Source organism: Pelodiscus sinensis, chromosome 2 (assembly GCF_049634645.1).
Source record: "Pelodiscus sinensis isolate JC-2024 chromosome 2, ASM4963464v1, whole genome shotgun sequence".
NCBI classification, from domain to species: Eukaryota; Metazoa; Chordata; order Testudines; family Trionychidae; genus Pelodiscus; species Pelodiscus sinensis.
The window spans coordinates 146,650,143-146,666,754 of NC_134712.1; the positions used below are offsets into that span (position 1 = coordinate 146,650,143).

General features: G+C 43.2%; 1 protein-coding gene across 1 annotated transcript in view; it reads left to right on the forward strand.

Annotated features, from left to right (window-relative positions):
- The window catches only part of TEX10 (testis expressed 10), a 124,980-nt gene that overhangs the window by 16,615 nt on the left and 91,753 nt on the right, over window positions 1–16,612 (forward strand). Inside the window, exon 4 of the mRNA XM_075921592.1 lies at window positions 2,986–3,232. Within this exon, the coding sequence (XP_075777707.1) occupies window positions 2,986–3,232 (247 nt within the window). The remainder of the gene's footprint in view (window positions 1–2,985; window positions 3,233–16,612) is intronic.

Consider the following 16,612-nt stretch of genomic DNA (forward strand, 5'->3'; position numbering starts at 1 on the left):
CGATTAGCCGGTTAATGTAAATTTAACATCCCTAGTCAGTGGAAGATTCTGTTAACCTAATGCTGTATATATCAGAGGTTAGGTTGGTATAGCCATATCTTTCTGGTGGGGATGATTATTCACACCCCTGAGAAACATAATTGTGCCATTGTAGAGCAACTCAGAGATACTTACACAAGATTCACATAATGTAACTATTCTTATATGGACCCTGTTAGTATGTTCTTTAAGCTCCCACAACCATTTTGGAAGTGTTCTTAAAATATTTTTTTGTAGTTTCAAATGCTTTAGGAAACAAATGCAGTGTTGTAAGCACAGTTCTGCAGATGTGATTAAATTTTGAAAATAAAAGTAGTGTAGCCAGCTTTTTCATGTTAAAACTATCGCTGTCGTAGTTGTTCACTCTCCTAGTTTAAATGCACCTAACTTTCCTAGTTGCAAATGAAGATCCTCCTTGGAAATAAAAGGAAACTAACATGAATTGTTGATTTTACTCCTGTGGATATAAGCACTGTGGAAAATGTTCAGTTCTCCAGGAAACAAAATTGGAAAAAGCTTAACCAACCAACCAACCAACCAACCAACCAACCAACCAAAAAAAAATCCTTTTCTGCCTCGGGTGGAAGAAAAATGCAGAAAAAGGATATTTTGCCCTGAAAAATACTGCATCTCTTATTTAGCCAAGGAAAAAATTGAGATTTGGTCTGCATTCCTCAAAACTGGCTACAGTAACATAGTTGCAAACCTCATTGGATGTTGTATATCTATAAAGGGGTTCTAAAGATTTAGACACATGCTAAATTTCCCCGTTGTTGGCTTCTTTCTTGTCTGCCTCTCTCATTGCTTGGATACTTTTCACTGTTCTTTCTCTTTCCTTCCCATGCTCTTTCAGCTGTGAGTGTGTACTACTTCTAATTCTTTCTCTTCTTCCATGGTGTTGGTTTTGTATGTCTCATTGCCCCCTCGCTTTCTAAGGAATTATGCCTGGTAATACACAGTGATTTTGGAACAGTATTGTTAAAAGGGTTCAGTTTGTTGTTCCTGTTAGTATGTGCTATGGATTATAAAATAGGTAATCCATCTCTTCAGAGTTTGGCTAATTGCAGAAATTTGAAGGTACAAGGTGGCCAGGAAGAAATGCTTGATTTCTGTGAACTTGTGTGGAATTAAAACTCCCAAATGCGAGAGAAAATTCTCTACTCAGTTATTGAGAACAAGTGTCCCGTCCCCCCCCCAAACTGTCATAAGCTATTTATCTGTATTGGGTGCATTTTAAAGTTTGAGATTCTGGAGTAATGACCTATTGTAGTAGTATTTCAAATTTTAACTATAGGGGCTATCACTGCAGCTGGAATGTCGTGAGCTCGCTGTGTATCAGGTCTAATTAATGCACATGAGTTCAGATTTATAATGGGAATTGCTTGCCAAGTGTGTTGAAAACCAGACTGATCATGGGTCATGGTGACCAAAATCATAGATTGAGGGTATTATTTCCTCCTGAGAGTACAGTACTCTTTCAAGGGGTGAGGGCAGTATTTTTGCTATAGATTAAATGCGTTGCCTGTAATGTGTTCTTATTAGCCCATAAATTATTTGAAAATATTTTACTCTGCTGATTCTTCTGAGACTGATTCATTTTAAGAGCTTTGTAATTTTAAAATATTTATTGGCTTTCATTTTTGGGTTCATAAGTTCCAGTAAATTCCACAGAAGTTGCATGAATATGTCTGAGGAGAAAATCTGACCCCTTGTGTATTCATATAGATCCTTTAGACAAGAGACAGAACCTTAAGGGGAAATCCCCTTGGATTTTTTACTCATTTGGGAGAGAGATGATACATAGAAAATGTGTGAGACATGGGTTATCCTTTTTGAATCTGTTATGCTATAATTATAGCATTTCACTTTGTTGATAGCTTTGGTGTCTCAACTTTATTTTCACATTTATCTGTAGTAGGGATGTTAAATTTCACTTAATCAGCTAATTGAGTAGTCAATGGAATTTCTGTCTACTACTCGATTAGTCAGGAAATTGCAGAGCCACAGTGCAGGAGCTAGCTCCCGGCCTCGGGAGCTAACCCGCTATGCCTCTCTTTTTTAAATGTAGTAAGAGCCTGCTTAAAAGGCAAAGGCGTAGCAGGTGATGGGGTGCAAACTGGGAATCAGCTGTCCTGGCTTGCACCCAGTTCCACACGCTGAGTCTCTGCTTTAAAAAGCTTGTGCCTGGTCCCCCTCTGCCTCTCCTGCCCCCTCCCATGGAGATGGTTCTGGGGGGAAAATAGCTTTTAAACAGGCTGCCCCCAGCACCAGCTCCTGCTCTTCCTCCTTGCTTGATAGAGGCAGCAAAGTGGGGAAAGCGGCTGGTTGAGCAGTCACTTAATTACCTAATAAGCATATGCTTATCGGGTAGTCAACAATTTGACTAGTTGCATACAACCCTAATCTGTAGTGGTCACCTACCCCATGTTACTCTCTGCAAGAACAAAGCATGTAGAATTGGCTGAAATATAAAGAGTTTTGAAAGCTTATTCACACTTTCGTTTGAAAATTTTTAACCTTCTCTTATTGTAAGTAAGCTGTAAGATTATAAAAATTGAAAGAGATTCGATTTTTTTTCTCTTTTTCAGTTTGCAAACTCTGCATCTTACATAGCATTTTTTCTCTACAGTCATTTCACTTTATGTGGACTTTTCACATAAATGGGGGAGAAAAAACATTTCTCTTTTATTTAGTGTAATTACCAAGATTGGCAGAAGGATTTGAAAGCAGGTGTGAAACTTTTCTTCTAATTCAAACTGGCAACATCAAAATGAATTCAGTGAACTATTTCAGTTTTTTTTAAAGCAAATAGCTAATTAAAAATATTTTAGTTTTTTTGAATATATTAAAAGCTATAATATTGTGCAAATACAGTGTAATGAAGGTGTTCGCTTCCCTTTTTAATATAATGCTCTTTATCTCTGATTTTTTGCTTCTGTGGTTTAGGTCCCCAGTAAGCGTGACAGACAGTGTGGAACAAGGCCTGTCCTCTGCTGAAAATTTAAAAGGATTTATTGAGATAATAATTCCATTATTGATTGAGTGCTGGATTGAGGCATCTCCTGCACAACTTGCTGCTCCCATTCTTGGAAACCTTTTGGAACCTGAATCTCAACAGCTAATGCAGCAAGTGCTTACTATCATATACTTGCTGTGGAAACTCACAAAGCAATATGATGAAACACACAAAATGGTAAGAGACAGGAGTTATGTGATCTACACCTTAAGCACATAAGTTAAATTTGCTATGCCTATAAATGGGTAACTATGACATAAGTGAAGCAAACAGTTTTTAAATAAAAATTTAGTCCCAACTCTTGAACAGTCTGAGTTTGAATTTTCTTATATCCTTTAATCTAGAAAAGTAGCTGTCAGATACTGAGCTCTTTTGACCACTATTGATTTACAAAGTCCTTCTTGGCACTTTGTAGGACACAAAGTTTTGAGATCTAAGCCATGGATTGTTGGGAAGGGATGTGAGAGCATCTTTGATTCTCCAACTTTTCATTCTGCAGACCAATCTGTAGGACAATTCATCATTTTTCTGAGCTGTAGTAATCTTCAGAAACTGATGAGACTTCATTATGAAAAACAAGGTCTCAGACAGCCAAAGAATAATGATATGAGGTCCTTATGTTGCTTTCTGGTATTTGCATACTGATGTCATGTCTCTGTGTACGAAGACAATCAAAACTACAGCAAAAATATTTCACAGCAATATTGAAATGTCTTGCCTTCGTTATTTGCACCTTGGTGACTGTTTATCAAAAGAACTTGTTTACTTCTGCTATCCATTTCTAGATTCTGCAGCATGTATAGGTGTGTCATTGTCCCCATCCCCTCTTTGCCTTTCGGTTGTTGGGAGGGATGGGAAGAGATACCTTGGCAATTCTTTTTTGTAACATCTCTGTAAGGCTACATCCCCACGTGCCACACCATAGATCGATCTTCTAATGTTCGATTTAGCAGGTCTATTTAAGACCTGCTAAATCAAATGCTGAGGGCTGCTCCAGTCAGCACTTCTTGCAGTCTTAAGGAATAAGGAAAACCGACAGGAACATTTGCTCCCATTGGCCTCCCTCTGTGAAGATGGTGCCAAGCTTGGCTTAAGGTAGCTGGAGTTACATACCTTAACCCGACCTTCCAGATCTAGTGTAGACCTGCCCTAAGTGAGTGCAGATTGATATGAGCACGCCGTATGCAGCTACATGTTTAAGGCAGCATAGGGAGGTGTATGTCTTCGATTAGCTCATTTGCTCCTGAAAGCATATGGAGTTGGGAGTTGCTCTTGTTGAAACCATGGAGTTTGAGATGCACAAGATGAGTAACAATGCTGTATTAAGTGTGTATGTGTTGTCACAGTTCAGGGCAACAGCAGCTGTATTTCCCCTCTGTAGTCTAGCAAGGGCACCTACTTTCTGGTTACTGGCTCCCAGCTGTAAGCCCGTTGGACTGAGATATGACTCTCCTATTCCTGACCTGGGTATTTCCAGGCTTCACAGTTCCCCGCCTAAACTGACTTCCCCAATAAAGTCAGACTGTCTAAGCAGGCCTTCTATGCTTTTCTCTTCAGAGGCTATAAAAATGCCTCTCTGATAATTTACCACACGGCTCTTTCTAGTCAAATACATGTTTTCTTCAAAAAAATTTATAATGCCTTTTTTTTTTTTAAACAATAAAAAAAATCTGCATACATGGAGATAAGCTTACTAGATATCACCTCAACTCCAGCCAGGACTCTGTCTAGTAACCAGTTCTTTAAATCCTGTCAAGGTGCTTTTGTGGTAACAAGTTCAGACTCAAACAAGCACACCCATGAATCTGAGAGTCATTGTATTATCTAGTTTGGGCCTTTGGGTCTTGTCCTCATGTGGAAGGTAATCACCAGACAATGGTTTTTTTCTCAGGGTGCAGCTTCTTCCACTATTTTGTAGGACTCCCTCCTAACTTTACCTACCACGTTGTTTAAAAGAGTCCTTTGGCACTCATAACATTTCTCAGGGTTTACATTAGCCTTGTTTCTTTTTTAGAGATGTTACCTACAATCCTATAATAATATGTACTCATTTGTATAAGGAACTCCTAAAGTCATGAAACTTAATTCAGTAAGGTTTGTCCAGGGTATTGCAGGAAGTTCCCTTATCTGTCTCAATACTTAATTTTTGATGATGTTACATTGGTTGATTTTCCACAGTATTAAAGAAATTGAAGATAAAACTATTATCTTATCACACCTGGCACTCTTGTTGCATATTGCAACAGAATGCTTTTAGGGATTAATTTGTTTATAATTACATAGGATTTAAACTAGCCAATAAAGCTGTTAATTATATTTTTTCCTCCTATAAAAACACTAATTCAAATTAATCATAATGCTTTTATTCAGATAATTGTCTGAAGGACTCTGAATAGAACTGAATTTCATTCTTAACTAATGCAAGCCGTCCTCACTGTAAGTTGCCCTGCTATATGTTGGTTCCGCACTAATGTAGCTGATGAATTTAAGAACTGTTCTGTTATAAGTCCTCCCATTACCTGATTTTACATTGCTCAAAAAAATTAAAAATCATTCAAACAAAAGTCAGCCGCTTGAATGCAAATCAGAGAAAGCGGCCAACTTGTATGCTGCACAGATGCAGACAAATGCTTGTGCCAAGCATCAACATGCTCTGTCTTCATCATGTGCAGTCACATTGTGCAAAGATACCGTTGTGCCCGCCATGTCATCCTTTACAGTACATTTCATTTCTGATTGATACTGTACAGTATTGTTACTGTACATTGTGCAATCCTTCCAAATGTCTAAGGGAAATACAAATGCTGTTAAAAATAAAGTTGGTGAGTGTAAGAGGCATAGGAGTAGTATTAGGCAGGATGTAAAGTTGGACATATTAGACCGTAATAGGAAGGATGAATGCTCTGCCGATATTGCTCGTCATCTTGGACTGCCTCTAATGACTGTATGCATGATTTAAGAATCATGAGAAACTTTTGGAGATGGCAAATCTTGTGCTACAGCATACTTCTGTGAAGCTTACACGACAAAGAAGTGGCAGGATGGAGAAAATGGAACACGTGTTGTCTATATGACTGCATGATCTGTATAAGCAGAATACACCTGTCAGCCCAGCATTCATTCAAGAGAAGGCCATGAGCTTGCATAAAAACATTGAAATAGAAGGAGAGACTGGCTCACCTGGACCTTTTAATGGCAGCCATGGATGGTTTCACAGGTTCCAGAAAAGATATGGTTTCAAGAATGTGCAAGTGCAGGGAGAGGCTGCAAGTGCCGACAAGAATGCAGCTAAGCGTCCGGTAATGTTGGAGACCATCACGGAAGAAGGCGGCTATGATCCGTGCCTAGTTTTCAATGCTTTTTCTATGAATTGTTTGTAGATTATTTTATTCCAGAAATCAAAATGTATTGCGAGGAGATTAATCTTCCATTCAAGATTAGCACCCACAACCTGGATTTCAAATATCTCTGTCCTAATTTCAAGGTGGTTTTTATGCCACCAAGGATAACCTCACTCATGCAGCCAATGGACCGGGGGGTTATCGCAAAACTTCCAAGCTTTATTATTGGAGAACATTCCACAGACTTATTTGGGAAACTGATGGAGAAGGAAAACCCACAGTCCAGGCATTTGGTCAACATCGTGGATGCTGTTATGAACATGGGTGCTGCCTGGCAAGAAGTCTCCCATCAGTTAATGAACAATGTCTGGAAGAACCAGTATCCTGATGTTGTGCATGACTGCTTAAACTTTCTGGAAGCCTTCATACAGAAGGAAATTATTCAACTAGAAGAGGCTGGCTTTCAGGAAGTCTAAGAGGACAATGTGGAAGAGTTGTTGGAAATCTCAAAGAAGATGGTGTCAATGAAGATGAGGATAAAGATGCAGATGCTGGCCTCACAGTCCCTATCCTCTGACTTGTTTTTGACTTGTATGAGGAGATGATGGATATTTGTTAGGAATGCAACCATCTCATTGAGCCTTTTTCAAGAGCAGCAGATGGCTTGTCATGTTACAGAGATTTTAGATGTCAAACTTAAGCGCACCAAGCAAACAACATCGGATGCTTTCTTTAGTAAAAACCCAGACCATTCATGGATGAGCCTCAACCAGGATCTTCTGGCATTAAGAAGCAGAAAAAACCCCATGCAGCAGCCATTGAAGAGCCTCCAGATGTTGTGATGTTTATTACTGATACTTACATCAGGTGTTGCTGAATCACCGGTCATCTAGGTGGTGGATGTTTGTGATGTTGATGATTCTCCACCTGCTTCCCCATCCTCATTCTCCAACTAATTCTCCAACACAACAAACAAAATTGTTACCTTCTTATGGTTAGATGACTAAACTGACTGAATATTAAAAAGTGCAGTAAGATGTAAAAATCATGTTAAGGTGTTGTTAAAATCAGAAGTGTGGCATTTCCTAAGTTCTGGAACTTAACCTCCTCTTATTCCTTTGATTCTTATAGAGTAAAATTCCCTGCCTTGAGTCTTTAATGTGACGTAAAGACTGTTCTAGAATGCCTACCCCCTGTTTCCATTAATTCTTATGGGGAAAAATTCCTCGCTTTAAGTTGTTTAGCTTTTAAGTCCATGTTTTGTGGAACGTATCTTTGACTTTTATAGTGAGTACGACTTGTACTGTATCTTAGTTAATATGTGGACGAAAAATAAAAGAGCTATGCAGCATTTCTGTTTCAGGTGCTCAATTATACTAGCTTTCCTATGGTTGCAGGGTTACTTCAGAGCCATGGTATTGGCAGTTATACAAAAACTCAGACAAAACTGTTGATGTTTTGGCCCACTGTTTTCAAATGGTGGCTCTACTCTGGCACCGAAAGAGCAGAATGTGCCAGGGAAGAGAATTCCATAGCTTAGGGGCAAAAGCTGAGAAGGCTCTGCTCTGTGTAGATGTTAACTTTACCTTTGTAAGTGGAGGAACATGGAGCAGAGCCTCCCTAGCTGACCTCAGTCCCTGGGTAGGGGTGTGTGGGAGGAGATGGTTCTTCAAATACCCTGGTCCCAACCCATTCAGTCATAACCAAGATGTCGAGTTGTGCCTGGAAACAGAGGCAGTAAGGTGGGGAAGCGATTAGTCAAGTTCCTACTCGACTACTTGATAAGTATTTGGTTATCAGGTAGTCGGCTAGTTGCTTACATCCCTATAACACACCACATTACTGGACAGATGGCTTCTTGATCCGCAGGACCTTGGTCTTATCTGGATTCAGCTTCATCTTATTTGACCTCGTCCAGGCCATCACTGCCTCCAGACCACAGTTCAAATTAGTTGCTGCCACACCTGAATCTGATGTTACAGAAAAATAGAGTTGGGTGTGTTGGGACTAAAAGGAGTTAATGTAAAAATCATTTGAAGCGGAGGCAGTGAACTTTTGACCTAAGCACTCCATTTTGGTGAAAATGCCTGTCAGCAGCAGAGGACTCTGAACTGGGCTGGCTCTCGCCAGCCAGAACTGGTTTTTCCCATCCAAGCAGAACATTCCATCACCTCAGATTTTTGTGCCACAGAAAGGATTTAAGGATCTGTCCAACTGCAAGGGGGTGTTGTCTTTTCCATCTATGTTCCTGTCAGCACTAGACCATCATAGTGGCTATGATGAGGGAAGGTGAAGGTATACCATCAGTATATTATGGAAGTTCTCTGCTGGGATCTCCCTGGAGTTCTTCCCTGAGAGCTTCAAATTACCTCGAGGGTAGAAGGTCCCAGGCCTCAGCTGTATAGCAGCATCGGCACCTCCCAATGTAAAAGGGGTTTATTTCTTTGGGTTCTTTTCTATCATCTCTTCCTTTCTTCCTGGCCAAAGAGAGTATTTGGGCCTCAGCTTCATGTCTCTTTCGTGGAATCCCTGCACTGTTACATAATGGTATTATTAAGGATGCTTACTATTGTTTGTATTATTGTTGTTTGATTCTTGTTTTGAGTTCCCCATTTTCCCAGTTCTTGTAATTTTAATCCCTTAATCCATTTGTTGTTTTACTTAGAGTATTGTCCTTTATTATTTCTGTATCACATTGGGAGGGTGCACTGAAGAATTCCTCCAACACTGGTGATAGATACTGGAAAAGGGTGTCTGCATGCTCTGAAATGGGCTAATCCTGATACTGAAGTCACATTTTGATTTCTATTTCCTTAAGTTGCCTTTGTCCCCTGGGTAACAGGTGTCATCTGCACATTGATGACACGGTCCTCTAAATCACCTTATGACCTCTCCTTGCGGTTTCATGTATATGTTAAACAGCATATAGGACAAGATGGAACCTTGCCATACCCTGTAGCACAGTCGCCATGGGGTCAAGCAGCAGCCCTCTAGCTCCACCTTCTGAAAGTGTCTCGACCGGTAAGATCAGAAGCACTGTAGAACAGTACTTCTGATACCCATGTCCAGAAGCTGCAGAAGGATACCATGGTTGATGGTATCAAAAGCTGTTTAGCGGTCCAGGAGAATCAATAGGGATGCACTCCCCCTGTCTGTCATCTGCCATAGGTCGTCTACCAGGCTGATCAAGGTGGTTTCTGTTCCAAAACCAGGCCAGACTAAAATGGATCTAGATACTCCATTTCTTCCAAGAAAGCTTGGAGTTGCAACACTACCACCCACTTGAATAGCTTGCCCAGGAAGGGAATATTAGTGACTGGGCAATTATTTAAATCGCATGGGTCCCGGGACGGCTTCTTAAGGAACGGTTTTTATTATTGCCTCGTCCAAGGTTGCAGAAATGGTCCTAGATCTAAAACGTGTTAATAGCCTAGACACAACTGTACATCCCTTCTTGGCTTGATTTAATAAGCCACAAAGGGCAGAGGTTGAGCGAGGATTTGGCTGATCACACGCCTCCAAGCATCTTGTCCACATCCTCTGTCTGCAAAAGCTGAAACTGATCCTGATCCAGAGAAAAATGACTGGGTAGTGTGTTTGACTCATTTCGTACCCCACTTACCTGACAGTCAAAGTCCAAATCAGACTGGATGCAAATAATCTTATCCACAAAGTTCTTTGCAGACAAGTCACACTGGATTGCCCAGAGCTCCTCCATTTCATCACCGTGGCCAAGCTGTAAGAGGTCCTGCACCACTTGAAATAATTCCACGGGGCTGCACTGTGTAGACACAATGTGGGCGGAGAAGTAACTTTTTTTCGCCATCAGCACTGCCACAGTATAGGCTCGCAATTTGGCTCTAACCCTCAATCGATTGGACTTGGCTCAAGTTTTCCTACAATGGCTCTCTAGCTGTCACACAGACCATTTCGCTGCCTGCAACTCCCCAGAAAACCAGGGAGCAAACTTGGTTCAGCTAGCACAAAAAGGGCGCTTAGGAGCAATCATGTCAACCTCCTGGGCTACCTTGATGTTCCAAATATTGACCAGGGCATCGACAGGACCACTGTCCATAACAGCTGAACAATCCCTCAGGGTATGTCTACACTACAAAGTTAGTTCGAACTAACGGACGTTAGTTCGAACTAACTTTAATAGGTGCTACACTAGCGCTCCGCTAGTTCGAATTTGAATCGAACTAGCGGAGCGCTTAGTTCGAACTAGGTAAACCTCATTTTACGAGGACTAACGCCTAGTTCGAACTAGCTAGTTCGAACTAAGGGCTGTGTAGCCCTTTAGTTCGAACTAGTGGGAGGCTAGCCCTCCCCAGGTTTCCCTGGTGGCCACTCTGGCCAACACCAGGGAAACTCTATGCCCCCCTCCCGGCCCCGGACCCCTTAAAGGGGCACGGGCTGGCTACGGTGCCCGTGCCAGGTGCAAGCCTGCCAGCACCCAGCTAGCAGACCCTGCACCTGGCACGGCACAGAGCCACCCACCCGATGCCCCCCAGCCCACCCCCTCTTGCCGGGACCAGGCTGGCGGCTCCCGGGAGCTTGCCCTGGACCGCAAGAGGCGGGCACCTTCCTGGGCTAGTGCGGACATCGTGGACCTCGTCCACGATCTCCGCACTAGGCACAGGAAAGTGGCCGTCTAGGGCAGGAGAGCTGCCAGCCTGGCCACCCAGGAGCAGGTGTGCATGAAAATCAAGGGGGTCCACTGAGACCCCCGACACTGAGCCCTGAGCTTACAATGGCCGTACTGGGTCAGACCAAAGGTCCATCTAGCCCAGTAGCCTGTCTGCCAACAGCGGCCAACCCTAGGGACCCTGGAGGGGATGGACCGAAGACAATGACCAAGCCATTTGTCTCGTGCCATCCCTCTCCAGCCTTCCACAAACTTTGGGCAGGGACACCACTCCTACCCTCTGGCTAATAGGACTCCATGGACCCAACCTCCATCACTTTATCTCACTTCCCTTTAAACTCTGTTCTAGTTCTAGCCTTCACAGCCTCCTGCAGCAAGGAGTTCCACAGGTTGACTATTTGCTTTGTGAAGAAGAACTTTCTCTTACTAGTTTGAAGCCTGCTACCCATTCCTTTCCTTTGGTGTCCTCTAGTCCTTCTTTATGGGAACTCAGGAAGAACTTTTCTGAATGCACCCTCTCCACCCAACCCCTGCTTTTAGAGACCTCTATCCTGTCCCCCCTCCGTCTCCTCTTTTCTAAGCTGAACAGTCCCAGTCTCTGTAGCCTTTCTTCATCTGGGACCTGTTCCCAACCCCTGATCATGTTAGTTGCCCTCCCCTCTCCCAGCCTTTCTCTTCCCCTCTCCCACCTCCTTTTCCCAGTCTCCCCGAGTTTTTTTCAATAAAGACAGAGTCAATGTTGGAAGAAACGTTATCTTTATTTTGTACATCAATAAGAAGGGGGGCTAGGGAAGGGTAAGTGGAAGGAGATGAGGGAGGAATTGGGTACGAGCCCCCGATGGGGAGGACTGGGCTGGCTCTGCGGGCTTCTGGGGGTGGAAGCTCTCCTGCAGCCCCCCAATTACTCCCTCTACACAGATGGCAGCCTGCGGCAAGTGCAGCCGGGCTGATGGCCGAGTGGTGTGATGTGCCCAGTGTGGGCACTCAGGGCACTCCAAGCCAGAACTTCTTTGCAAGCGGGGCACCCCTTAGAACTGTGTTTCCGGGGTGGGGGTCGGGACCCTTTAAGCGCAGCCCTCGGCTAGCCTGAGACAGCATCTCCATGCTCTAAGTCCTCCTTTTATGCCCTGCCGGCACTGCTTCCGGCCATCCTTAAGCCCTGTTCAGAGTCCACTCAATGTGGACTTACTAGTTCGAACTAGCAAAACGCTAGTTCGAACTAGTTTTTAGTTCTAGATGCATTAGTTCGAACTAGCTTAGTTCGAATTAACTAATTCGAACTAAGTTAGTTCGAACTAGCGCTGTAGTGTAGACGTACCCCCTGGAACTTCAGGAAACCCTCTGGATCCATCAGCCTCTGAGGGTGGACCACCTTAATTATTGCCCTGTCTCTGTGAAGGGGAAGGTCCGCAAATAGTCTAACTTGACTAGGTAGTGATTGGTCCATGACGAGGGTAGTGTAACCACATCCCTTATCCCAAACCACCCTTAGTCCAAAAGACCAAATCAAATGTATAACCTGCCACATGTGGGGGCAGTTATTTCTTGGGATAGTCCTAAGGTTATCATGGTAGCCATAAAGCCTGGAGCTGGGTCAAACAGGATAGCCTTGGTGTGAACATTAAAGTCCCCCAAGACCAAAAGCCTTGGGATCCTCAGTGCCATGTCCAAGACCACTTCAGCCAGCTTGAGCAAAGTGTCTGCCATGCAGTGAGGTGGACAGTACACAAGCAGAACACTAACTTACCCTGGCTACCCAACTCTAGGTACAAACACTCAAATCTAGCACTTTGTTGGACTGGTGCCCTAGCCAGTGAGATGGTATCCCTGTACACAGTCACCACCCTCCCTCCTTGACCATCAAGTCGAGGCTGATCCTGCACCAAGAACCCAGCCATGCACAATTGGGAGAGTTCAACACCTCCCTCCACTCCCAGTTAGGTCTTAGTGATACAGGCCAGGTGGGCCCCTTCATCCAGGAGGATAGCTGTTTTATGGGATACCAAGCTGATATTACTGAATTACTTTTATTTACTATCAAGCCCCAGGTAAATAATTGTTATGTGGGGGAGCAATCAGGGTGTGTCTAGACTCCTGGGTTTTTTTTTTAAAAAGCGTCCTTTTTTCGAAAAAGCTTCCCCTGCGTCTAGGCTGCTGGTGCTACTTCTTTCTAAAGCAAATCAAAAGAATGCGGCAGTTTTTTTCAGCTGCAGTAAACCTCATTTTACGAGGAAGAATGCCTTTTTTCGAAAGTGCTCTTTCGAAAAAAACACTATGTAATTCAAACTGTGCTTTTTCCGAAAGAGAGCATTTAGACTGCCTGGGTGCTTTCTTTCAACAAAGCGGCTCGCTTTTTTGAAAGTATTGCTTGTAGTCTAGACACTCTTTTTCAAAAGAGGCTTGCAGTCTAGACGTGGCCTCATTGTGTACATGCTCCTTTCGTTGTTAAAGGAGGCTTAATCTGAATGTAGAATAGTGATTGAAATGTAGCCGTGTTAGTCTGGTGTAGCTGAAACAAAATACAGGACTATGTAGCACTTTAAAGACTAACAAGATGGTTTATTAGATGATGCGCTTTCGTGGACCAGACCCACTTCCTCAGATCAAATAGTGGAAGAAAATAGTCTCAACCATATATACCAAAGGATACAATTAAAAAAAATGTCCTTTTCATATGTGTTCATTTTTTTAAATTGTATTCTTTGGTATATAGGGTTGTGACTATTTTTTTCCACTATTTGATCTGAGGAAGTGGATCTGGCCCACGAAAGCTCATCACCTAATAAACCATCCTGTTAGTCTTTAAAGTACTATATAGTCCTGTATTTTGTTTAATCTGAATGGGCATTCAAAATGTGAAACTCTCTCACAGTGAAAGACTGATGATTTATTTGGTGTTTTGATCCCATTTAGAGGTTGGCTTCCTGAATGCTGTGTCATTGAACTGCATTCTCCTCAGAGCTGAAGTGATTCAGTGTCTGCATTGCTCTTCAGGGGGAAAGGGGATGGTAGTTTCAGCACTGTCCCTTGTCTTTGAGGAGACCACAAGATCTGGCTCAGCAGGGAAGGGTGGTGATTTGCCCCAGAGAGCAAGAAGGCGAGTGTTAGTGGTTTTATAAGCACAATGGGAAGCAACCCTGAGGAGTCTTCTGTTACCGCATCCTGTCTTACATAGTTACACTTTCACATCCCTACTCATTAATATGATTTATGTTTCTTTTTTGTTTAGTGTGTGTTCCTAGACATGATTTACTATGCATTATATTCATGTGCTCATCCTTAAAAATGCATTATAGTCTATAGTGTTCATCATTAAAAATTTTCAGAATACCCCTGTGAGATAAAGTGGTATTATCCCCTTTTTACAGAAGGAGAACTGAGGCAGAGTAACTGAGAACAAAAGTATCTGTCATTTTTGGGTGTCTTTGAGACACCTAGGATTTTTCACAATATTTAACAGTCAACATATGGCACTTAATATGTTCAGAGCACAGCACCCATCAGCATGAGTTGCATGTGTGAATGCTAAGTCCTCCCCCTCCCATAAGGAACACACAATTAGTGATCACCTGTGAATAGTTTAGTTTAAATGACTTGATTAGCATCACAGAAGAACTCTAGCACAGTTATGGATCTGATCTAGTTCTGTAAAGCAGTTTTTATCTGCCTTAATTATGAAATGGTCCTTTCACTTTTGGTAGCCCCTTGTATCATTCATGACACGTCTTCCAACTTCTTCAGCAAATGAGGCAGGAGTCCTACAGATAGATTGCTTCACTATGTAACTTTGATTTATCCCCAGGTAGATCCATTCTGTGCATTGAATGAGGCAGAAGTGGGTAGGTTCTCATTCAGTGTTTTTTAATGTATTTTTTTGTGTGCAATTAGAAATAAGGAACTAATTTTTAACCATGAGGATAATTAACCATTGGAATAAACTACCACGGGTGGTGGTGGAAGCTCCATCTCTTGAAGTCTGCAGATCAAGACTAGATGCAGACACAAGCTCTTGGACTTATTGCAGGAATAAATGGGAAATTCTGTGACTTGTGTTATACAAGAGGATCCTTCTGACCTTAAAATATGTGACTGTGAAAGTACTGAAGCCCTATTTTTTTCTGCCTATGTTCAAGCAAACCCATTGCCTTTTCCATTCAATTCTAGTTTACACGTAAGAATGGCCATACTGGGTCAGACCAAAGGTCCATCATCTAGCTCGGTATCCTGTCTGCTGAAAGTGGCCAATACCAGATGCTCCAGAAGGAGGGAACACAACGGTGATCCCTCTCCTATCATCCATTTCCAGAGAAACAGAGGCTAGGGACCCCATTCGTACCCATCCTGGCTAATAGCCATTGATGGACCTAACCTCCATGAACCTATCTTGCTCTTTTTTGAACCCTGTTAAAGTCCTAAACTTTACCACATCCTCTGGCAAAGAGTTCCATAGGTTGACTGTGTGCTGCATGAAGATAAACTTCCTTTTGTTTGTTTTAAATCTGCTGCCTATTAATTTCATTTGGTGACCCCCTCGTTCTTATATTGTGGGAATAAGTAAATAACATTTCCTTCACTTTTTCAACACCAGTCATAATTTTATAGACCTCTATCATATCCCCTCCTTAATCTCCACTTTTCTAAACTGAAAAGTCCAAGTCTCTTTAATCTCTCTTCATATGGGACCCGTTCCAAACCCCTAATAATTTTTGTTGCCCTTTTATGAACCTTATCTTCCTGCTACATTTGAGATATTGATATTTCTTGTATCTCCAGTAATTCTTTGCTAAAAATAGAGGGAGGCATTTTGACTTTGTAGAGGGCGAGCTCCTCTGCCCTCCTGCTGGCGGCTGTTCTATATAGCTCTGGTGAACTAGAAACTACACACACAAATAATGAGAACCTTTATGGCTAATTAATGGCATGTCTACATGCAGAAACTCCTTCTGTACTTTCTATTCACATCTTCAATTCAGTTTGCACGTCTTTCTGTAGCCATTCACTAAGAAAACCTATGGCAGTGGTCCCCAAGCTTTTGGGGCTGCCGGGTGCCCAGGGGCAGGGCCGCACACGCACCTGGGGATAGGGCGACCCATACGCCACGTGCCCGGTGCCGGCGCCGCTCCTGTGCCGCACGCCCAGGGGTGGGGCTACCCATACACCAGGCGCCCGGGGCTGGTGCTGCTCCTGTGCCATGCACCCCCACGCCTGGGGCTGGCTCCACTCCTGTGCCGCGTGCCCAGCGGCGGGCACGCCTATACGCCGCATGCCCAGGGCCGGTACAGCCCATGCACCGGGCGCCCGGGAGCGGGGCTGCCCATATGCTGCGCGCCCGGGGCTGGCGCCGCCCCTGTGCCGCGCGCCCAGAGGCAGGGCCAGCCCCAATCACTCAGCGGGCGCACAGAAATGGCCCGGCGGGCACCATGGCGCCCGTGGGTACTGCGTTGGGGACCACTGACCTATGGGATCTACTCTGGGTGACACACTGCCCCCAGTAATAAGCGATAGTCATTGTCTAATGAAGTATTTTGTTGTGACTGAAGAATGTACAGTAAACTTCCGATAATCTGGCAC